The following is a 23,816-nucleotide window of genomic DNA, read 5'->3' on the forward strand; positions in this document are numbered from 1 at the left end:
CACTTTATATCATGGATTTGTAGCACATTGCTCAAATCAATCAATTGTCCAAAAATTTTGATAGCGATTTTTGAATGAAAAGACTTGAATACCCCTAAATGAATGAATTTATATCGGTTAACAGATGCAAATTAGAGGTAGTACTAAAGTATTTTCAACTGAAATTTGTTAAAAAAAAAAAAAATCATTGAATTTTAAATGTTTCAAAATTTCGTAGTCACAGACGTACATATTAAATTGCTAAAGTTGATAGTTAGGGGCAAGTAGAAAGCAAGGATAGTGTAGAGAAATTGCATTGACCCTTTCTGGAAAAGGAAGATTATATGGCGCTCCATATATCCTCCCATGGATTAGGGGTCTTTCACGTTAAATTTTGTCCAGTTCGGTCTGATTGTTGTAATTTAAATAATTTTTGGCGTAAATTTATAAATTTTTAGTGTAATTGTGAATTTTCTTTCTAACTTATTAATTAACAAATTCATACTTATACTCATATTTACACCATATATTATAGCAATTACATGATTGACTGTAACTGGACAATACTTCTTCAACTCGAGAGGTCACAATCCTTCAAGTCCGAGTTGCTGCAGTTACGATAGTCGGCCAGTGACGCTAGGATATCCCTATGTTTTCAGAACCGGACCGGATATCGACTCGGCCGAGGTCAGGGGTCAAGGGTCAATGGGTTCGACCGGGGGTCGATAAGGGTCGAACCGGATGACGTCATAAATAAATATTATTTAAAAATTAAATTATTGTATATAAAATATCCAATAACATATTGATATTAATAAAGGTATATTTATATATATTTGATGTTTCAAATATATTTAACAAGAAAATACAAAGAAATTAGAACAATCAAGTAACAATTTATATTATTTAATAAACATTAACAAGTTTAGAATTAAAATTATGGATTTAATTGAAAAATAACATCAAATTTTATGACAATATTTATAAAGTATGAAATATTTGAGGCATATTAATAAGTTTTCACAATTTAGGGGGTCAAAACATAATATTAAAAAAGTTTGAACTTTTTTTACAAAATCTCTGTTGGACCGGTTTTTCCGGTTCTGTACCGGTCAAACCCGGTCAAACCCGGTTTTTGACCGAAGTTGACCGGGTTTTATATCTCCCGGTTTTGATGACCAACTCGGACAGGACACCTGACCGGTTCCCGGTTCAACCGATCGGACCGGCCGGTCCGGTCCGAGTTTGAAAACACAGGGATATCCTCCTTTTCTTTTTTTTTTTTTTTTTGTAATTCCTTTCGGACTAATCTCCCTACGCCTGTGTACCCGCTCCAAGATACACGAAATGGTAGAAAAAGTCGAACCGCGATCACACGATGTTAGAATCTAATGAGACTAACCCACCACCAGCCGAGCTGACCCCGGGGCCGATATCCTCCCTTTAAAAGCAAAAAAAAGAGATGGAATGCAGGACTTTTTTTAGGTGTACTAATATCATTATCCTTCTGAAAATTCTTTAGGTTAATTCTCAAAAACTTCCTCGTTTTGCGCTCCTCAACAGACTACACAGATGCTGCATTTCCTCCCTCAGTCCTTCCTACCCTACCATGGCTGTTGAAACATAAGATATTAGTACGGTAGCAGTTGTGCATTTACATTAAGGGACAAGCGAGAACATCCAGATGGCTCTTTGTTGCCCACCAATACTGAATAGTAGATGCCTCAGTAGCCTGCAATTTCTGCAGAAACTTCAGCGAATTTATGGAGATTGTCTCTGAAGATTGATTGCAGGATTGGAACAGATGCAAGACAACCCATGTTTTCTTGGGCTAAAGTATTAAGTAGTTGCACTTTCTTGGTGTAAAGTTAGTTTTGGTGCGAAAATTTTTTTTTTTTTTAGTTTTTTGTGAAAATATTTCCTTAACATGTTTTCAAATATATATTTTTACTTTACATACGTTACATTACAAAAGGTCACAAAATTGCCAAAAAAAAATGCAATTCAAACGGAATCGAGCTCGCCGGAAGTGATTTGCCGTACATTGCCAATGGCCATTCATGAGATCCCAAAGATTTTCTCATATGATAGCTTTGGTTAGATTGTTTTCATTTTTTTTTCCTCAACCAAAAAAAGAAAGATTATTGCCATTTTAGTTTTCTAAAAAAAAAAAAAAAAGAAGATTAACTCTCTTACATTGGCCCAAAGTCCAAAAATGTAGAACGATCAAACTGGGCTTTTAATAACGTGTGTTTATGGGATAAGTTTGGTTCAAGAGATGAGAGCTTTTCCTGCAACGATTATATAAGTGCTCCAGTTGATAGGCCCAATAAATTTGACTCGCGCAGATTTCTTGTGTGTTTGTTTTTCAGAAGGAGGAGGGAAGGAAAGTGAAAGAAAATAACTTTCCCGTAAATTCTGAACGTTTGTTTGCCTGCAAGTTTATGGGATCCATTATGGGAAATTTATGGGATCCATTACACAAAATTTTCCTGCAACCGCTCATTTTTTTTTTATAAAATTTTTCTTACTAAAATTGATACGAAAGTGAGTCACGGGAAAATTTTAATTAATCAGATTTTTTTAACAATTTTTCTTTTTTCTAAAATATTTTCTCCATTCTAAATTTCTACATAAATTAGAGTATTTTAGAATTTATAATTCAAAACCGGCTTTGTAGTTAGATATGCTATTCTTATTTTGACAATTAATGAATTAGTAATTTATTGAATTTATATGACATTAGTATTTTTTTTCTTTTACATTTAAGCTCCTTTTTTATGTTTATATATATTTGAAATAACTTACACACACACATAAACTTAAGCTTATTGTTAAAGAACCTGATTAATTTTTAAGTAAACAACTCTTCCAATATGCAAACTATGATAACTATTGCTTGTTTTCACATATATTAAATACAAAAAATAAAGAAGTTCAATATTAAATATTTTCTAATTAATGAACACACTAACTAATTTTTTCGTGACTTTCTGGCTAAACAAACATAAAAATTTATATTTTTTTTGCATCATTTTCATCAAACACATGCCAAAAAGTTAATTTTCTTTTCCATTATTTCACTTCACTTCACTTTTTCTTCCGCGACGAAAGTGTCAAACAAACAGAGCTAATTGTGAAGCCTGAATTTACTGTGCTCCACCCGCTGAAGTAAACTGTCAGGCCTGCTCAAATCAAGAACCAGAAATTCTCACCCAAGACAACCAACAAAAAAAAGCATCCCACCAGAAAGAGATGGAAGAATGGTGGAAAACTATGCCAAAGATTGAACTACACGCACATCTTAATGGCTCCGTCCGGGACTCCACTTTGCTGTATGCTCCTTTTCTGTCTCTCCAAATGCTACAATTTTCGGGCTGTTGGTTTCTTGATTTTGATTGTTTGATGATAATTAAAGTAAAAGGGCACCTGCGTTTTGCTTATTAACTTCACTTCATCTAACTTCATAGTTGGTCTCTGAATTCATCTCAAAGTTGACAGCTTTTTGGATAACTTTTGAGTACTTGCTGCTATGTTGGTATTAAGTAGAAAATGAAAGTTTTTTTTTTGGCTTTTTTTTTTTTTTTTTTTTTTTGCGTTCTTTTGTTGTTATGTGTTGACTCAAAATAACACCTATTGGTTTGAGATTTCTATGGGCAGGGAACTTGCAAGAGAATTGGGAGATAAGGGAACTATAGTTTTCTCAGATTTTGAGCAGGTCATCCTAAAACGTATGTCCATTTTGTCACTTGGTTTTGCAATCTCTAAATTTGGTTCCTGAATATTCTGAGATAGACCAGAACTGACTTGGTCTAAATCATTTTCAGATGATCGTTCACTGGTTGAGGTTTTCAAGTTGTTCGATTTGATCCACCTTATTACTACTGACCACAAAACTGTTACAAGAATTACTAAGGAGGTATAAAAGATTCCCTCGGATGATCATTTTGATTGTGCTGCAGATATTAGGAATAAAAGTTTTCCCTGTTATGGATGATAGGTAGTTGAAGATTTTGCAGCTGAAAATGTCGTGTATTTGGAACTGAGAACAACTCCAAAGGTACTTGTGTTATGTTAATCGGGCTTTGCTACTATGTATTTCATTACTCGAATTAGGGGCAGTGTGGAGTCCTCTTGCTTCTCGAACTATTTTCAGAAATTATTGTCTTGTCAACCAGTTAGGCAATGCAAGTATAGGCCATTAGTTGTTTTAGTAAAGGACTGTTATCTTTGTAATGATACAGAGAAACGATTCAAAAGGGATGAGCAAAGAATCATACATGCAAGCTGTTGTGGAAGGTTTAAGGGCCGTCAACAATGTTGATGTTGATTTTGCTCATAAACTAGATGCAGAAGCTATTGAAAATTCTCATCCTGCTAATGATAGAAATAGTGGAAGTCGAAGGAAAAAGATATGTGTGAGACTTCTTCTAAGTATTGACAGGCGTGAATCAACGGAGGCTGCAATGGAAACAGTATGTTAACGAGATAGTATCAGACATTTGGTATGTATTTGTATTTCGGTGGCCAAGTATTGACTTTGCTTATTTGCCTTTTCAAGGTTAAGCTTGCTCTACAAATGAAGGATTTAGGAGTTGTGGGAATTGACCTTTCTGGCAATCCTGTAATTGGTGAATGGTAGTTCTCTCTGCTATATAATTTTGGTTCATTATGTTCTTGTTTCATCCATTATTCACCCTAGAGGTGTAAAATATTTTTCGCTTTTTGATACGTAGGCAAACATTTTTGCCTGCTTTGAAGTTTGCCAAAGAGCAAGGACTTTCTGTAACTCTGCACTCTGGGGAGGTGCATTTGGCTTGTCCCTCTTTCTTTAGCTTTTGTTACTGGTCTATTACTGGTCATTCTGAGTATCTTGTTTTTGTAACTTAGTGCTTGTAGGTACCGAATTCAGAGGAAGTGCATGCAATGCTAGATTTTCTTCCTGGAAGAATTGGCCATGCCTGCTACTTTGAGGAAGACCATTGGAGAAAATTAAAGTCATTTAAGATCCCGGTATGTAATTCTTTCTTGAAGAGCAGGAGATTCAGTGCTGCAATGGTTTCTATTTTTGGTTAACCAACTAAATGAAGAGGGCACATCTTGTTTTTCCCACTTCATAAGTTCAATAAATTGTAAGTTTGGTCCTCTTGTTGTTGTTCTAAAAAGGTGTACATGTTACTCATCTTAATAATCCTTTCATGGAAAAAAAAAGAGTCAAATCAAAGTTCTTTCATATTGGAAAGAGTCAAATCAAAGTTCTGTCATATTAGGCATCCTCATTTAAATTTTTGATGCAATTGCACATTCGTTTAGCTGACCTTCTGGACTTTATCTACTGCATGCCCACAGGTTGAGATTTGTTTGACATCGAACATCAGAACAGAAACAATCCCATCGTTAGATGTTCACCATTTTGGTAGGCCCTCTAAACTCGTCTATCTGTCCTGTTTTTTTTTTAATTTATATCTTGAATAAAGATGGAAAGTTATCTGAACTCAAATTAACTTTTGCCTAGAATATGAAATGAGAAATGTCTATTTTTTATAATTCCTCCTCTTTGAAATCAAAAAGAAATTCGCCCTTGAATGGATGTTCTTCTTTCACCTATATAACCTTAAGATTCCTGGTTGCAGCTGATTTGTATAATTCAGAACATCCAGTTAGCCTCTGCACTGATGACATGGGGGTATTTTCTACTAGCCTATCACACGAGTACAGCCTTGCTGCTTCTGCATTTGGTTTGTACAAATTCTTGTTCTGGTACGTGTGATAAGAGTTCATGTTTAGCTCTCATCTGAATTTGATTGGAGTTTTTTCAACTTCATCAAGGTCTTGGAATGAAGGAAATGTATACACTTGCAAGGGATGCCATAAACTTTATTTTTGCGGGCAATGATGCGAAAGAGGAACTGAAGGAGATATTTGCCTCAGTTTCTAAGGAACTGAAGGCGTAATCAGCGTTTACGAGCTTTATGATCTGCTGTTGGCACCATTCAGAGACCATTCACAGGATAGGGAGATAGTATGCTCTAAAGTTCCTCAAAATTGCAGAGATCTATTTGGCATTGTTTTGTGTTATTGCTGTTATTTGCTTGGTTATCCGCAATGCCTCCCTCCTGTTTTAGTTATTATTTACTGTTGCTGCTCTTCAGGTTCTACAGTTGCCCAAATTCATATTGTTTCCAGAATGTTTCTAGAGAAGTATTTTTTTTGCATCTACTCCTGTGATGTCTAACCTCTTTATAATTTGTACCCATGGTACAGTCATTCCAATTATTGCCTTTCCATGCTAAATTTCTTATTCTCTGTGGCTCCTCGCCTTTCCAGTTTCCCATCTCCCCCTTTGCTTGGTCAAAAATGTTTCTCCAAATTCAGATCTTCTCTTTTGTCCTCCCTTTAGTATCTGTTGACAATTCTCTTTGCCCTCTCTCAAAAGTTTGCAGGGGATGTATACTATTCTCTTTAATATTTGCATTTGCTTAACTAATACTAGATGCTGTCCATTAGCTCATTTGACATATAATTAGTCAAGATAACTTATTTTGACACAATTAGTCAAGATAACTAGCGCAAGAGATGACGAATGAGTGATGCAATTTCACTTTGTTTTTGCAATAAAAAACACAGTATATTAAAGTATTACTTTGTTTTTGCATCATTTGTTGGTTGGTTTTGTTAATTATATTTATTTCCTGTATCATGGTTCTTTGTAATCTTAAAAAAAAAAATTTGCAGTTTGACTTAAAAACACCATGAGATATTACATGTGAAAATATGACACAATAAATTGGGTAAATATTTTATGCACAGATAGTGTATATGTTACCGGATGTAAATGGACGTCATATATGTAATGTAAAGTTTGGTATTCAAATTCAATATTAAATTTAAATTAAAATAATGTGATGCATCTAGACTTGTGAATGTATATCTTGCCGGTGTAAGAAAGATTAATTATACTAACAAATTAGTTAAACTTTTATTACTGGTGTAAGAAGATTAATCCTAATAAATTAGTTAAATTTTTTACTATCTTACGAGTATCGAGGACTCGTTGATTAACATATTATATCTAAAACGGAATAAATGATTTATCAAAATTTTCGGTCATCAACCCTAACCAAACTTTTATATTAGGGCATAGGATAGGCATTGGTATGGTCAATTTTATGAGTATAATTTGTATTGAAGTAAAGCAACTGGAAGATTATTGAGTGAATTAATGCAATTAAACAACCAAAAGGATGATTTAAGGCAGCTGGATCCTTCCCCGATGAGTACTTTAGAAGTAACGCAAAAGTATACTCTCTTTTCCCAAAAATAAAATAAAATAAGAATAATAAAAATGTGAAATGTTTTTAAAAAGAAAATAAAAATGTAGAATGAAATAATTGGTCGGTGCATTTTCTAGAGGACACGTCGTCGTAAATGGTTGGTCTGACTTCTGGATTATTGACGAAGCAAGCAAGCCGAGAGCCGACGTCGTTTGAGTTGTCTTGCTCATTTAACCCGCCTCTGATCGGAGAAACTACACTGAAACTGGGGGATAAAAAAACACATTTTGTCTCTCTTCTTCTCTCTCCACACTCATGAGAGAGTAACGATTTCTCTAAAACCCTATAAAAAGTTTACAGAAAAATGATATGTCAATCACCATTTTCGTTCAAATTTAATCAGATCGAATTTGTCCAATAAAATTTGATGACCAACAGAAAACAAAGGAAATCCAAATTCAACAATGTCGTGGGGGTTGGGGTGGAAACGTCCATCGGATACTTTCCATGTCACCTTAAGCTACGGCGCCGATGACGCAGTGGATGACGCCAGCCCAAGGTCATCACGATCGTCGTCGTCGTCGGCTGCCGGCGTGGGTGGGTCCCCGTCATTCACGTCGTCCCTTGCAATGCTTTCACAGGAAAATAATCATGAGCAATTCGGGTTTCGAATTGACCTCGACTGGACTGCCGGCGAGGATGAGGATCAGGTCGCTCTCCGGCTCCAGTCGCAGGTCATGGTCGCGCTGCCGTCGCCGCAGGACACTGTCGAAGTTGAAATGAAGGAGAAGGAGAAGAGTCCTAGAAATTTGGAAAATGGCGGCGAGGTTGGGGAGGATTTTGGGGGAGAGGTGGGAGTGGAGATGACGGTGGTGAAGAGGAGGGAGCCGTTGAAGGGGGTTATAATGTGGAGAGTTGGGGGATCGGGCCAGCAGAGTGATGGGATGGGAGTTTTTGTGAGGCTGATGAGGTCAAATTTTGCGAATGGGGTTGGAGGTGGAGGTGCGGCTGCGGAGGGGGCTGGAGCAGGGCACGGAGCTGGGGTTGGGGCTGTCGTAGGGTGTGCTGAGCATTGGAAGAGTGTCACTTTGGTCAGTCTCTGTGGTCTGGGATTATCAGTGAGTATTCATTTCATATGGTATTCTTTTGATGATAGATTTTGTGGTGTTCTTCAGTTTTATAAGATGCAAATGCAATGTCTACTTTTGCCTTTTCTTTCCTTAAAGCCAATATGGTTTATAGAGTATTCTGCATTTGCCACCAACTGGAACAGAAAAAATGGGAGAGATGAACAGAAAAATTATGATCGTCAATCACAGTGTGATTCGTATGGTTCTTCGTACTATAATCATTGTAGTAGGGGACATACAGGAAAAAAAAAAGATGGAAGATTTACTTATTGTTCTATGATTTTCTCTTTGATGAACTTATGACTGTTTATATTAGTAGAAGTTATAGGGTGGCAAAACTGTTCATGACAATAGCTATTGGTAGCCCAATGTTCCCCACTTTATTACTGGTCCAATGTCAAATATTCGCAAGAATGCCTCCTTTGAATTTGTTAAGAAGCAGTAGCATAGAGGAGAAGATTTTCTATTATTCTCATGGAGGTTGGTTTAAGCTAATCAGGAGTAGCAAGATGACTTTGGTACTTTATGGTTTGAGGATGTTAATGAAGATAGAAGCTCTCTCTCTCTCTCTCTCTCTCTCTCTCTTTTCTCTTTTAATTTAGTTTTTAGAGGTTGTTCGCTGGGGGCTGGGATTTAATTTAATTTAATTTAGTTTTTAGAGGTTTACTAATTCTTTACAATCTGTTGTTGCTATTACAGGTCTTGCCTGTGGAGGTAACCCAACTGCCACTACTTGAGAAGCTATATCTTGATAACAACAAGCTATTAACTTTGCCACCTGAGCTTGGTGGGCTAAAAAACTTGAAAGTTCTTGCAGTTGACTACAACCTGCTGGCCTCTGTTCCTGGTAAGATCAAATTATATGTTGCATACAATGTTGATTACATATCTCATATCATCTCCAGGGATGTTACTTGTGACTGTATTTTATGTTATTAATTGAACTAAATCAAAGATATATGCTTATTTCATCTGTTGTTGTGACCATGGTGTTTTCTGGCTCGTCTTGATATGACGTTGTTACAGCTGAACTAAGGCAATGTGATGGATTACTTGAATTGTCTCTGGAACACAACAAATTGGTCCGGCCTCTTCTTGATTTCAGGTCATTGAAGCTACCTTTATCACTGGTTGAAGATTTATACTTGCTTATGCCTGAATTTGGTTATAATTATTGTCCTTGATGCCTAATTCATCTCCAGCTTATGACAGGTCTATGGCTGAGTTGCGGGTTCTAAGGCTATTTGGAAATCCACTGGAGTTCCTCCCTGATATCTTACCATTGCATAAACTTCGTCATTTGTCTCTTGCAAATATCAGGATTGTTGCAGATGACAATCTTAGATCATTGAATGTGCAGATAGAGGTATTAGACAATTATCTATTCCCATTTTTTGGTGTTCTACTATCAGTGCTAAGTACTCCTTTTCTTCTCTGATTCTTCCAGATGGAGAACAGTTCTTACTTTGTTGCATCTCGGCATAAGCTGAGTGCCTTCTTTTCTCTCATATTCCGGTTTTCTTCTTGTCATCACCCTTTGCTTGCATCTGCTCTGGCAAAGATAATGCAAGATGAGGGAAATCGGGTTGTCGTTGGGAAAGATGAGAATGCAGTGCGGCAGCTCATAAGTATGATAAGTAGCGACAATCAACACGTGGTTTGTTACTCAATTTGTTGTCTGTCTTTGTCTTAATTTCACATCAGGTGTGAGGTCTAATTATTCGTGCTTTCTTCGCAGGTTGAGCAAGCTTGTTCTGCTCTTTCATCTCTTGCTTCAGATGTTTCTGTGGCAATGCAGTTGATAAAGACTGACATCATGCAACCAATTGAAGGAGTGCTGAAATCTGCCAGTCAAGAAGAAGTAATATCTGTGCTGCAAGTTGTGGTTAAGTTGGCTTTTACGTCTGATATTGTGGCTCAGAAAATGTTGACTAAGGATATACTAAAATCTTTGAAATTATTATGCGCCCATAGAAATACGGAGGTATACTTCTCTTAGAGCTTCTTTTTGTGTGTGTTTTTTTTTTTTAAACTTAATCTTCACTATTTGTCTGAAAGGACTTTTTGTATCGATCAGGTACAAACATTAGCTTTATTGGCAGTGGGAAATTTAGCTTTCTGCTTGGAGAATCGGCATACACTCGTTACTTCAGAAAGTTTGAGGGATCTTCTTGTACGACTGACAGTTGCATCCGAGCCACGTGTGAATAAAGCTGCAGCTCGTGCTTTGGCTATACTTGGTTTGTCAATGTTGAAATCCATGTTTAGCTATCAATTCTCTTTAGATCTCCAGAAAGATGAGACGTGTTTGTGCAATCTCAGGCGAAAATGAGGTTCTGCGGCGTGCTATTAGAGGCCGGCAAGTCCCAAAGCGTGGGCTGCGTATCCTTTCCATGGATGGTGGTGGCATGAAAGGTCTGGCAACTGTCAGGATGCTCAAGGAAATTGAAAAGGGCACTGGGAAACAGATACATGAGCTGTTTGACCTTATTTGTGGTACATCAACGGGTGGCATGCTTGCAGTTGCTCTTGCAATTAAATTGATGTCCTTGGAAAGATGTGAAGAGATATACAAAGAGCTAGGTGTGCTCTCTGCATAAAAAGGCATTCCACTTTGTGGTTCCTATACCTTCTTATGATGTTATTTTTCCCCACATTTTCCAGGGAAACTTGTTTTTGCTGAACCTGTTCCGAAGGACAATGAAGCAGCAAGTTGGAGAGAAAAATTGGATCAACTTTACAAAAGCTCATCTCAGAGTTTCAGAGTTGTTGTGCACGGATCCAAAGTATGTAATGCTCTATTTTGCACCCAATTTCTTTTTCTTCAGTGAAATAATGTTAGCCCCTATTACCTATATTGAGGAGAATGTGAATTACTTTTAAAAGTGCTCTCAGAGTTTTCTCCTTTTTCTATTGATTTGTTTAAAGTTTCCCCTCTTATTTGGAGTTGAGATGACTAATATTCCCTTGCGGGGTACTTTTTTTCTTGAAGAAGTAATAAAATGATTATACCCTTTGCATTCTTGTATGTCCTAGAGATGTTTAGTAAGTGATATTGGTTAAGAGAGTGTTTGTTCTCTCTTTGGAGACTTCTTGTGTGCTTCTTTTTTCCCTTTGAATGACATTCACCTTTATGTCTTTATACTAGAGACTTATCTTTTATCATCTTCCAGCACAGTGCAGATCAGTTTGAGCGATTATTGAAGGAGATGTGTGCTGATGAGGATGGAGATCTTCTGATAGAATCAGCTGTTAAACGGGTTCCCAAAGTATTTGTGGTATCAACTCTTGTCAGTGTTGCACCAGCTCAGCCTTTCATATTCCGCAATTACCAGGTGCCTTGTGAGGAGATTATCTATTATTCAATCTTTACGTCTGTATTTTCTTTGTAGGTCTCTTGTTAGGGTTTATATGTTTTGCTTTATTTTCCTCTTTTTATTTGTGATGAAGTGCAGTACCCTGCTGGGACTCCAGAGATTTCCTCCGCAATTTCTGAGAACTTGACAACAGGTGGCCTTGGAGCAGCAACATCTGGAGCCCAAGTTGGATCCAAGAGGAACGCCTTTCTTGGAAGTTGTAAGCACCACGTATGGCAAGCTATAAGAGCATCTTCTGCTGCACCATATTACCTTGATGATTTCTCTGACGGTATTTGTTTCAGTTCTTGCTGAGTTACCGCTCATATTGTTCTCGTTTTTTATGTTTGGTTTTCCTAGCTTTGTCACCTGCATCTTCACCTGAGCTCCTCTTTCTTGTCTTGTTTTCATAGGTGCTTACCGTTGGCAGGATGGAGCTATTGTTGCAAATAATCCTACTATTTTTGCCGTACGAGAAGCACAATTATTATGGCCAGATGCTAGAATTGATTGCTTAGTGTCAATTGGATGTTGTTCTGTCCCTACCAAGGTAGTTCGATTTTCCTGAAGCTTCTTTGGAGACTTGACTTAGTTTTATCACCCCACCTTCCCCCTGCCCCACCCCCTGCAGGAGATCCCCCAACCAAGTAAGTTAAAGAGCATGTGTGCTAGGAAGTTATAATATCTGAAAGGTGTTGCAAATCCATTCTATGTTTTAAAACCAAATTTATTTTTCATGCAGTAAATGATTATGGATCAATATTTTTGTTAAAAGACTTGAAGGTAACAGTAAGGGTTCACAGATATCATGTACATCAGATTATATGAAATTTATTTGTGATCATGAATTTTTGGCTGGCCAGTATTACTTTCAACTCCAAGTCACTTGCATTTGTTGCTATTTTGCTTATAATTATCAGGAGGCTATTACCTAGGAGCAGATGGCCTGTTCTTTAGGTCATTCTCACCTAATCAATTGTCTGAGAAATTTAAACTCGTTTACCTAAATACAATAGTTTTCTTTTCTCATCTTATTTTTTCTTCACTTTCTTTTACACAATTTTTTTTTCCATCAAGAGATGGAATGAGGGTGGGCAGCTGGGCGAGCATGGGTGTTTAAAGATAACTGAGATGATGTGATAGTTTGAGATGTACATGTTTTATTGTTGCTTCTTCATCTTGTTTGTTTAGTTATTGTTGTGCTACTGTTTTCATGCTATGCTAGGTTCGGAAAGGAGGATGGCGTTATTTGGATACTGGTCAGGTGTTGATTGAAAGTGCATGCTCAGTTGATCGTGTGGAGGAAGCTTTAAGCACGTTGCTCACTATGCTTCCTGACATACAATATTTTCGGTTCAATCCAGGTACACCATTTCTATCTATTAGTAAATGTGTTAATTATGAACTCCAAACTGTGGCATTTTTTAGGGTTTTTTTTGGGCTTAAAGTAAACTAAATTTTAGTTTTTATTGAGCAGAAAGCTACATTGAAGTATAGCGCCTCTAATGTAAGTGCATGCATCTATAAAGCTAGCTTTTATATGTTTTAATTTACGAGGAGAATTTCAAACAGTTATTGAAATACTCTGTTTTGTATCAGCATCTAAGAAACCAGTAGGACAAGCACTTGGAGTGTTTTTTTTTTAAAAAAAAAAAAATCGGATTTGATTTCTTCCTCCTGCTTTTGCTTTTGAGTTTGGGTTGTCAAACTAGGGGAGTAGAAATCAAGCTGCCTGATCATAATAGTGCTGAATGTTTGCATAATGTTATTTTTAACTTCTAGATTATTTATCAACCGAGATTTTCTTTGTTTGCAATGGCAGTCGATGAGCGTTGTGAGATGGAGCTAGATGAGACTGATCCAACGGTTTGGTTGAGATTGGAGGCTGCCACAGATGATTACATCAAGAAGAACTCTATGTCATTTAGAACTGTATGTGAGAGTTTGCTGGAGAATTCACATGATGAAAAATTTCCAGATAGTCTAAAGTCTCAGCAGTTTGTTAAAGCGAAAGGTTTAAAATCTGGTATATGTGCTGAATTCTTATTGTTGTCTACTCAGAGGTTTGATTCTATTTTGATGTTTATTGTCCTTAGCTTTGAAGTCTTGTGTGTTGGCAGTGCTAGATGACAACAGCCCCTCTATAGGCTGGAGACAAGCCGTGCTTCTTGTTGAGGCTTCTAACAGTCCAGATTCTGGAAGAGTTTTTCATCATGCACGCTCACTTGAGACGTTTTGTGGTCGCTCTGGAATAAAGCTATCTCTAGTGAATGATATATCAGGCACCCTCAGAGCAACTGCAGGGTCTACATTCCCAACACCATTTACATCACCTTTGTTTACTGGGAGCTTCCCATCAAGCCCCCCGTTCTACAGTCCAGATTTTGGGTATCAGAGGGTTGGCCGGATTGATTTGGTTCCTCCTTTAAGCTTGGATGGATCCCAATCTGCAAAAACAACTGCTTCACCGCCTGACTCTCCTGCCAGACGCAGGCAATTGACTTTACCTGTCCTTTCACTGCATGACAAACTAAGGAATTCTTCTCAAGTTGGACTGATACATTTGGCTCTGCAAAATGATATATATGGGTCCATATTAAGGTAACATTTGCATCATCATCTTCTACCGACAAAACATGTGAATGCTGTTTCATTTTTACTTAAGCGTCTTTTTTTTTTTTCCTTTCTTTTCCCAATATAGTTGGCAGAATGAAGTGTTTGTGGTTGCTGAGCCGGGAGAACTAGCAGAAAAATTTCTGCAGACTGTAAAATATAGCCTACTGGCAATGTTTCGAGGACGACGTAGGAAGAATGCATCAATTATCACAGACATTTCTACAATTTCTGACCTGGTTTCGTGTAGGCCCTACTTCCAAATTGGAGGTGTTGTTCATCGATATATTGGAAGACAAACACAAGTATGCTAATCTGATTTCCTTTTTGTGTTATTTCTATTTTTCCTTTTTGTACTTAATTTAGTTTCACTAACTGACTATTACTAATCTGATTTCCTTTTGGAATATTCTGAAGGTTATGGAAGATGATCGAGAAATTGCTGCATATATGTTCCGTAGGACTGTTCCTTCTGTTCACTTAACTCCAGAAGATGTTCGTCTGATGGTGTGGCCTAGTTTACATCTGCTTTCATTTGGCTTTCCATTCTTAATGAATTCTAGAGAAACCATCCTATGATTCGGTAAAATAGTGGTTACTCAAAACTGGCATTTGATACTATTAAACTAAGTAAATCAGTGTGGTTTTTAAAAACAAAGAGTTTATGCCTCAATGATTCATTGTTCTATCAATCCCCTTAACCTCTTCTTCATTCTACTCCTCTTTGTCTTCCTTTTCCCTTGATACTTTTGTCTGTCAAGGTACTTTTAGTAAGCGAGGTTGTGTAAATTGCCCCAAAGTTGTAGTTTTGGTATTTTTACAAGTGCTTCAGCATTCAGAATCATTTTGTGCAGTTTCCTTAGCAATTTTTACCCACTTAAATTGTTGATTTAGGGAAACGGTGGAAAAAGGTTTAAAAGAAAAGTGTCTGAGTATACTTTGGTTCAGATTTTAATACTGCTTTTGCTAATCTTTTGAAAATATAAATGTCTGGGAAACTCTATCCTCTGGAAGAGAATAGTTATGTTTACCCTAATGACATTCTCAGCCTGTTATTATGTTCCCTAAATTTTGGGATTTGCATATCGGCCTTTCAAGTTGGTAGCATATTAGATATTTGGATACTTGTGATTCATTTAGCATGTCTGTTGTCGAGACCAATTCTCTTGCTTTGTATTGACACCCAGGTTGGGGCTTGGAGGGATAGGATTATAATCTTCACTGGCATCTACGGGCCTACCCAGGCTTTGATCAAATCACTTCTTGATTCTGGTGCTAAAGCAGTCATATGCCCTTCTGCTGAACCTGAAGAAACACAGTTGGCAACATTCCAGGGGTCTGGTGAATTTAATGCTGTAGAGAATGGGAAGTTTGAGATTGGAGATGAAGAAGCAGAAGATGAAGACATGGAACCTGCCAGTCCAATAAGTGACTGGGAAGACAGTGAACCTGAAAAAAACGGAGCACCTTCACATTATTACTGGGATGATGATGAGGAGGAATTGTCTCAGTTTGTCTGCCAGTTGTATGACTCACTGTTTCAGAGTGGTTCAAGAGTAGATGTAGCCTTACAAAATGCTCTTGCCTTGCATCGCAGCCTCAGATATTCATGCCACCTTCCCAGTATAATGTGATCCAGCCATTTTAACTTTTTCTGACTAAAGAGGTGCAAGTTGAATGGTCTTTGACAGCAGCATGCTCTTGCCTTGCCGAGGTATGTGCATCATTTTTTCAGTGTAGACTGTAAAGTACATACGAGATGATATTGAGAAAATCCTATATTATACGTGAAAATGTAAATCCAAATAAAGGAAAATTGGATAAAAAAAATTTGAAAGAGTAAAAAACAACAATGGGGGTTAGGGAAAAAATGGAAAAAGTAAAGGAGAGAGCGCAAGCTCTTCAAGTTTGAGGCTTGTAATTTATTTGATAACTATTTGAATAAAGCATCTTTCAGTTTTATCAAGAGCATTACATTGCAATGCGCTAATTTCTTGAGATGTTGTTGGTTTTAAGTTGGTTATATTATTTTTATGCGATGTTCTTGTTTTCCTGGACAGATAAACTTCTGATATCGTTTCTGTGTTTTGATTGTAGAGCAGAAAATTGTAATACTGCATATTCTTTAGGGGCATCAAAAATGATTCATGCTGCCATCAAATTCTTTACAAAATTGTTCTTTAGATAATTGAAGTCATATTCTCATGTCCACGGTTAAATTATAAATTCTGGGAAGCCACCATGTCATGGAAGCCATGCAACAAAGGCAATTGAATATGATTGTGAATGGAAATTCTTGGTTTTTCCAACAATAAACAGTCGAGGGTGTTGCTTGCATAATATTCTTGTCCAGGGATTAGGGCTTAGTCAAAACTTGGGCTTTATTGAAAGTTAATTCAAACTTTAATGTCTTGTTTTTGTTTTATACATTTGAAGGCAAGAGTAGAAATGCAAGTTCATATATTTATCTCTCTCTCTGTCACCGCTGAAGAATGAATATATTCCGACTCAATGCCATGCCATTTCCATACTTACCGATCTTCTATTTCACCATGTTTCAGTTTCCGGTACCTTGTGTATTATCTCACTTCTGCTGTTAAATGGTGGACAAATTGCACAAATTCACATTGGTGTTTAGAGGAGTATTGTACAATTGAAACGTAAGCAGCCGATTGTTAATTTTGCAAATTTGGAACATATATATGTACACCGTCAATGTTTTCTTAGATAGGAATGCCTTTCTACCTGCCTCCGATGATCTGATAGATAGTCTAATGTGTACAACTCCAAGCAAATGATGGATTTGAAGATGGAGCTGATATATTTAGTGGTTTCTGACTTTTCAATCAGCGATATGTACAGAGTAACCCATACAACTTTCTTGTTAGATACATGCTTTTGTTCAACCATGGAAGCAGACTAGCTGAACCATTCCACCACCAAAAGTGGATTCCATCAATTAGTGGCCTGAAGCTGCAAATTTTTGTATTGAAGCAGATTATGTTGAAACCGTTCAACAACAATTCCACTTTAAGAATCCGCCATTAGTAAAAGTGGAAAGAAAAGCAAGAACCCCACACGCATATAAACATTTTCAATTTGATAAACAAAATGAAATGCCTAATGCGTATTTATGGTTTCTAATGACTCAGTCTGTCCAAACAAGCACTCAAAAGATCGAGCAATTGATGGCAATTCGCAAGTAATCATTCTACATCCCAAGTGAACCATTTGAGTGCATTCGTATGGTGCTAAAGCGGTCATTATCCTTCTTAATTGCCTATTGACAATGGCAATTTAGGCCTGTTTCACACACCACGTATGATTCCTGGCAGTAAAAGTTCTTGACTAACCAGTAACAGTTGCTACAGGCTCAATTCTTAGAAAATGCGATTATGTGAAGAAAAAAAGAGAGAAAATGAACATTGGAGACGTGAACTACTACTCCCATTGAGAGGGGAAAAAAATAGTGAAAGAACCTTGATCATTATGAAGGGTGTGTTGCATATGCAAGCAATTGCATGATCAAGAAGTCAAAAAGGGGGAACAGTTAGGACTTTTTATTTGCTTTGATTGCAAACATATATGATGATCATATTCCCACTGCTGCTTTTATAATCATACTTCCCATGCTGTCCACTTTGGATAAAGCATGTAGTAAAGCAAATCAAAGATGAGGTGATCCAAACTTAAAAGCGCACTTTCATCAAAGACAAGGACCTAAAAGGCTTCAAACAACCATTCTTCCATTCCAATTCTTTGGTGCCATGGCAGTGTACAGACAAACGATATACAGTGTGAGCAACATAACTAGCAAGTTGCCTGAACAAATGGGTACAGGTGCTCCAGTTGAAGTTGGCACAAGGGGGACGGTAGGATCACTTCTCAAGAAGGAGATTGAGTATTTCCGAAGACTGGAAGTAGACTGCTGTGGAAGCTCTGTACAACCTCAGAGACATGTCCAGGACTTCACATCCACTGGAATTAAATCCTGGCCTAGTTTCAGGTTCTTGAATTTGACATGGAGGAGGAAGAAAAGAAGAGGAGGTACAGGTTCTGGTGTGCGACCAGGCATGTGCTCAATGGTGGAAGTATCCGACAGCCATCGATTGGGTGAATTTCCTCGGTTCAGTTATAGAAATCTCAGAGCTGATATGAAGGAGTTTGAGGTCTAGTACCATTATGGAGCATTAGTTTGATGCTTCATAAGGTTGTTAGGCAGGAGAAAGTTTTCAGATAACATTCTATCTTTCTCATGGACTTCCTATCTTATGGGACCTGATTTTCCATGTTTATTTAGCATCAAAATTAAATGATACACGTCAAAAAGTTGCCTGTGAATATCAGAAACTGTGATTCAGTTCCTTTATCTCAACTTTTTCGTGCTTCAGTATAATTCCTCAGGTAATGAACCTCCAGCCACTGGTATGGTACCGTGCTGAAGTACTTCACTTGGTATGTTTTTATTGATGAGTAGTACCTTCTGGAGGTATGAGGATCATGTATGACGTTTACTTTCTCATAACAGCTTCCCTTAAAGATTGAGGACCTTTACAGGAAGAGGGCAATTGGTTGTACATGGTGTCCCTGTTTAGGAATTTGTCACATATGCAATTGGTTTTTGTTGTCTTTAACAAAAGCCAGATCAGTTGTTGCTTGGTCATCCGAGTCTGAAGGCACTGATCCCAAATAGTGCTACTTCAAGATCCTCATTGCCTCTAGCTAAGAGGACCTTTTCTGTCTCTTTTTCTTTCTCTTGGTTCATCAAAGAGAAGATTACTTTTATATTGACCATGTACTTGGTTAATGTCCCCTTTCTTCATGTAATTTGATATTTAGTTGTACGCTAGACAGGAACTTAGAAGTATCAATTGAATGTAAACATGTTTATGCAGTCACAGGTAACTCCATTTAACTAGTGTAATTTCCGCTTGTCAAGCTGCACATTTCCAAGGTTAAAAGCATGATATCCTACAACTGTTTCCAGGCTTATTTCAAACAAATACAGCTACATTGTTGTGTTCTGAATTTTGATGTATTCAGGTGTTTAAGTGGTCATGTATAAGGTTCTGTAGCAGGCACATTATGCTGCATTGAATTTAGAAACTTACCAGTTCGGATTCCTTTGTGAAGTAACAGATATAGGTTGCAGATGGAAGATTCAAGAAAATGTGCTTTTTAATGTTCAAATGTCAATGTACTGAGGTACATGTGCTTATATCTAATGAGGATACTGAAGAATCAATGCAAATGGAGCAACCATTAGCTAATCTTTTGACAGATAAGATGATAACCTACAGACTTCATAACAGGGAACTGTTTAATACTTTGTCTCTCAATGGAGAAACACTCTTAACCCCCTCCTTTGAGGGTACTATACAACTTGTGACTTCCCAAAAGTCGTCAATTACCACTTTTCTTCTTCCTGTTTCTCTCTTTTTCCTTTTTTCTTCCTGTCAAATGCAAAATGGGATAGGTCAATTAAGGATACCTTCTCATATAACTTTCATCAGCTGCTGTTCCTATATTCAGGATCAAAGGAATGTCTATGGCCTCATTTAATTTTCTGACTCTACGAGTGTCAGCAAATGATTTTCTATGTCTACTGAAAATCTATCGCTTCTTCTTCGTCGCTGAAGCTTTCATCTGTGCTCATGGCTAGATACTCGAGAGCAGTAACAACATCGCCAATGAAAGGCCTGGTGCTAGCTTCATCTTGGAGGCACATAGCCGCAACAGCAACAGCTTGATGAAGACACTTTACAGGGTAATCCCCTTCCAGCAAAGGGTCAGCCAGGAATGTAAATTGTCTTCTGTCTTTAAAATAAGGTTTTGCCTGCAAGAATGAGAACAAAATCATGGGCAAACTAAATGACAATCAAAGAATGTTAAAACCAACTACATTGTTGGGAAACATTTCTTGGTAAGTACCATAGTATAGCTATTACCCCATTTTACATGAACTAGGAAAATGCACGTGCCTTGCACATGTATTCAACATGACAATTAAAATTTATACAAATAAACTATATTGAAACGTTTCTTGTCAAGTACCATAGTATAGTATAGCTATTACTCCAATTGACATGATTACTCCTGCAGACAGACGTGTAGAATATTTGCCTTTCGACTTTCAAATTGTTAGTGCAGAATACTGAACCCAAAAAAATCTTGCATCCAATTATCCAAATGAACATTAAGGTATCTCAGAACGAAAGATGGCTTGGTTACTGGTTCTTTAAGTTATAGAAATAAGTGCCGAAGCTTCTTTAGTCAATTCAAAAATAGCAAGTCCAGAAACTAACCCAAGAAATCAGGTTCTGCTCTGCTGTAGGCCTTGTATTATCGATGGCTCTCCTTCCTGTGATGATCTCCAACAAGACCACCCCAAAACTATAGATGTCAGATTTCGTCGTCAGTTGGCCTGTCATTGCATACTCTGGAGCACAGTAGCCATAGGTCCCCATTACCCTGGTGGAGACATGATCTTTGTCTCCTGTTGGACCTAACTTAGCAAGTCCAAAATCAGAGAGCTTAGGATTAAACTCATCATCTAATAAGATGTTAGATGCTTTTAGATCGCGATAGATGATTTGTGGGTTGGCTGTGTCGTGCAAGTACTCAAGTCCTTGTGCTGCACCTTTAGCTATTTTCATCCGAGTAAACCAATCTAGAGGCTTCTTATGTGGAGGAATATCTGAAAAACAGATAACATCATTAGAATGTAATGTAAGACATAAAGCACAAACAATCTTTATACTATTGACCAATTAGCATGTTGTCGAAGGATAAAACCAAAACAATAATGTATGTTTTGACAAATAATTGATACTGCTTCTTGGGATCATTCTCCATGGGAAATGTCGCTGTCCCCGAACTTAATATTGTGCTTACCAAAGAGGTGATCTTCTAGTGATCCATTACGCATGTACTCGTAGACCAAAATTCTTTGGCGGCCATCAGCACAATACCCTATGAGATTTACGAGGTTTGGGTGGTGAACAAGGCTTAGTGTCAGAACTTCTGCTAGAAACTCCCTATTTCCTTGAAATCCATTCCTGTCAAGTTGCTTGACTGCAACAACCTTTAAATGGGAACAAGGATGGTCATGATACTTCAAATATGTGTGTGTGTGTGTGAGAGAGAGAGAGAGAGACAGAGAGAGAGAGAGATACTTGATCGGTTTTCTTGAGGCGTCCCATATAGACCCTTCCAAATCCTCCTTCTCCCACCAGTAGTTCAGAATTGAAATTGTCCGTTGCAGCTGCGAGTTCGCGAAATGTGAATACCTCTGCTGCAACTTTAACATGTCCATAACGAAGTATGTCCTCAGCTACTGTTCTTTGTTTACTAGGGCCTGTATAGATCATCACACCCGTGTGTATAATACGGGTTATAACAAGATAAATCTTAAGCAACAAGACAATCAGCTTATATTCCTGCAATCTCATAATCTCTATGTTGCAAAGGCTTGCGCTTGTGCATTTGGGAAGAAGAATCTAGTGTGGTGAGGAAATTGTGTTGAAATCTTCTTGTTCTTAACAAGGTGATCAATTTTAATGCATTCAGTTATTTCCTACAAGCCTTAACGTCAAAAAAGAGGATTGATCAAACATTATTAAGTCTGTTAAGAATGCTGGAGCACAAAGTAACATTTGACATTTTCTGCACACTTGCAAAAACCATGTTCAGGTGTAAAATGCACATACTTTGTATAGATTAAACCTATCAGATACATAAATCGCCAAACAAAAAGGGGAAAAAAAAAGCTCGAAAATGAAAGACAAGAGATGAAATATTGTTTGGCTGGGGTAACCTGTATTCAGAGAAACACTTCTGACAATGGTGGACAATGCATCAGAGTCATCATATTTCTTGGAGATCTTCACGTCGTTGATAGAACTCTTAGATGCTTTCAAAGGTGCCTTCCTCATTGTGGTGCTGCGCTGCATTGTGCAACAGGCCAATAATCTCATCTCCTTCCACACCCCTCCTTTTGATTTTCCCAACAAACCTTCTCAGGTTCGAAAACAATCATAAAATGTGGTATCTTTCCATCTTTCTCTTTCATTTATTGACAATGCCAGGTAATGTTTCAATATCTCCTCGGAGCCGAAGGATATTTTCAGATTAATTAAATACAAGCTGGCATCATAAAGGAAAAAGAAAGCTAAAGAATGTATTGTTTTTGAACTTAAAGAAGGTTGTTCATTCACAGGAAAAAAGAAAGAAAAAAAAAAGTGTTGGAAGAAGATTTGGTAAGAAACTCAATTGGGGTCGTGGAAGTAACTACTTTCAGGCAGCTAATGACTTGGAAGCCCGTTATATTCGTTAAAGTCTTGGGTAGAGAAGTACGAGAATATTATAAGCGGAATATTATAAACGAGAATATTATAAATGGAAATTGTTGAAAACCTCCCTCATATTTTGTCAAATGATTTTTTTTAACCTTTATTTTTAAAATATTAACTTTATGTCCCTTAAAAATTCAAATTAGCAAAATTTGATCCCATTCTAAATTTTCGATCGCTTTTGAGCCTAAAATTACTACAGACCAGCTTGCAGTCATTTTTCATGTACAAAAAGGTCACATCACATCCCAATTTTTTAGTGGCAAAATGAATATGGATTAGGTCAGATCTCAATTTTTTAGAAAAAAAATGAATATAAGTTGGGTTATATCCTACTTTTTTAGGGTTAAAAATACCAACGGATTAAACCATTTATTTAATTATATATGAGATAAAACCTTTTTGCCTCTGAAAAAATGATCATGTGTGAGTGGGTTCAAAATAAAAGTTGGTTGAAAACTTAAGTTGGGCCGAATTTTATCAACTTGATTCTATAAGGGATGGAAAATTATTATTTTAAAAATAAAAGACAAAAAAAATTTATTTGACGAAATCTAAGGGATGTTTTGAAGAATTTTTCCTATTATAGATATATCGTATGAATATGACCAAGTTATTGCAAAGTTGACTAAATCCTTTCTTGGCATTGGATGGGTAAGCAGAATAAATGGGTGCTTCTCAGTTCTCGTTTATGGAAAATCATCACTAAATCCCATACAACCAAGAGAAAAGGATACCTAGGGCTGCAAACGAGTCAAGTCGAGTCGAGTTTTGGTCTAATCGAGCCAAGTCTTGATTTAATTTTATTGAGCTCGAGCTCGAGCTCGAACTCGAAAAAAATAAAAAAATAATTATTTTATTTTTAAAAAAATAAATAAAATAATATTTTTTCTTAATAAATAATAAAATATTAAGGATATATATGTAATTTTATACTTAAAATAAATATATATACACTTAAAATAAAAAATAAAAAATATATATATACTTAAAATAAAAAATATATATATATATTCGAGCTTAATATTTTGAACTCGAGTTCGAGCTCGAGTCGAGTTTCGCGAGCGATTCGGTTTATTTGCAGCCCTAAGAATACCTCATGTGGTGTTCCAA

The 23,816-nt window shown here is 36.9% G+C and overlaps 4 protein-coding genes across 9 annotated transcripts; 3 read left to right on the plus strand and 1 right to left on the minus strand.

Moving 5' to 3' along the window:
* The first annotated feature begins 3,067 nt into the window (after positions 1 to 3,067).
* On the plus strand, positions 3,068 to 6,273 carry LOC113707753 (N6-mAMP deaminase-like). Its single transcript, XM_027230065.2, has 11 exons — positions 3,068 to 3,314; positions 3,640 to 3,710; positions 3,807 to 3,898; positions 3,980 to 4,039; positions 4,224 to 4,454; positions 4,541 to 4,617; positions 4,716 to 4,785; positions 4,879 to 4,992; positions 5,329 to 5,395; positions 5,613 to 5,717; positions 5,809 to 6,273. The coding sequence occupies exons 1-11, from the start codon at positions 3,235 to 3,237 to the stop codon at positions 5,931 to 5,933; spliced, it is 1,092 nt and encodes a 363-aa protein (XP_027085866.2). The 5' UTR covers positions 3,068 to 3,234; the 3' UTR covers positions 5,934 to 6,273.
* A 1,167-nt stretch (positions 6,274 to 7,440) lies between these two features.
* On the plus strand, positions 7,441 to 17,311 carry LOC140014760 (phospholipase A I-like). 6 transcript variants are annotated; one of them, XR_011821427.1, is made up of 19 exons: positions 7,441 to 8,371; positions 9,083 to 9,230; positions 9,410 to 9,488; positions 9,596 to 9,749; positions 9,831 to 10,040; positions 10,122 to 10,367; positions 10,461 to 10,623; positions 10,706 to 10,966; positions 11,048 to 11,169; positions 11,557 to 11,718; positions 11,839 to 12,031; positions 12,153 to 12,289; positions 12,965 to 13,103; positions 13,562 to 13,753; positions 13,860 to 14,340; positions 14,441 to 14,657; positions 14,770 to 14,859; positions 15,540 to 16,066; positions 16,914 to 17,311. XR_011821427.1 is itself a non-coding variant. In XM_072066071.1 (18 exons), the coding sequence occupies exons 1-18, from the start codon at positions 7,718 to 7,720 to the stop codon at positions 15,984 to 15,986; spliced, it is 4,095 nt and encodes a 1,364-aa protein (XP_071922172.1). In that variant the 5' UTR covers positions 7,458 to 7,717; the 3' UTR covers positions 15,987 to 16,350. The 6 variants fall into 6 exon arrangements, 3 of the variants coding, with proteins under 3 accessions (XP_071922172.1, XP_071922173.1, XP_071922171.1); XR_011821426.1 differs by having other exon boundaries at positions 7,512 to 8,371; positions 13,562 to 13,765; XR_011821428.1 differs by having other exon boundaries at positions 7,512 to 8,371; positions 14,770 to 14,935.
* Positions 17,312 to 17,983: 672 nt separating this feature from the next.
* Positions 17,984 to 18,727, plus strand: LOC113709521 (uncharacterized). Its single transcript, XM_027232303.2, has one exon. The coding sequence runs from the start codon at positions 18,120 to 18,122 to the stop codon at positions 18,525 to 18,527; it is 408 nt and encodes a 135-aa protein (XP_027088104.1). The 5' UTR covers positions 17,984 to 18,119; the 3' UTR covers positions 18,528 to 18,727.
* An 897-nt stretch (positions 18,728 to 19,624) lies between these two features.
* LOC113709517 (probable serine/threonine-protein kinase PBL23) lies at positions 19,625 to 22,630 on the minus strand. The gene is made up of 5 exons (XM_027232297.2): positions 22,169 to 22,630; positions 21,528 to 21,709; positions 21,247 to 21,436; positions 20,658 to 21,049; positions 19,625 to 20,188 (listed from the first exon to the last, which is right to left on the minus strand). The coding sequence occupies exons 1-5, from the start codon at positions 22,326 to 22,328 to the stop codon at positions 19,955 to 19,957; spliced, it is 1,158 nt and encodes a 385-aa protein (XP_027088098.1). The 5' UTR covers positions 22,329 to 22,630; the 3' UTR covers positions 19,625 to 19,954.
* Between the last annotated feature and the right edge of the window lie 1,186 nt (positions 22,631 to 23,816).

The sequence above is a fragment of the Coffea arabica genome, chromosome 9e (assembly GCF_036785885.1).
Source record: "Coffea arabica cultivar ET-39 chromosome 9e, Coffea Arabica ET-39 HiFi, whole genome shotgun sequence".
NCBI lineage: Eukaryota > Viridiplantae > Streptophyta > Magnoliopsida > Gentianales > Rubiaceae > Coffea > Coffea arabica.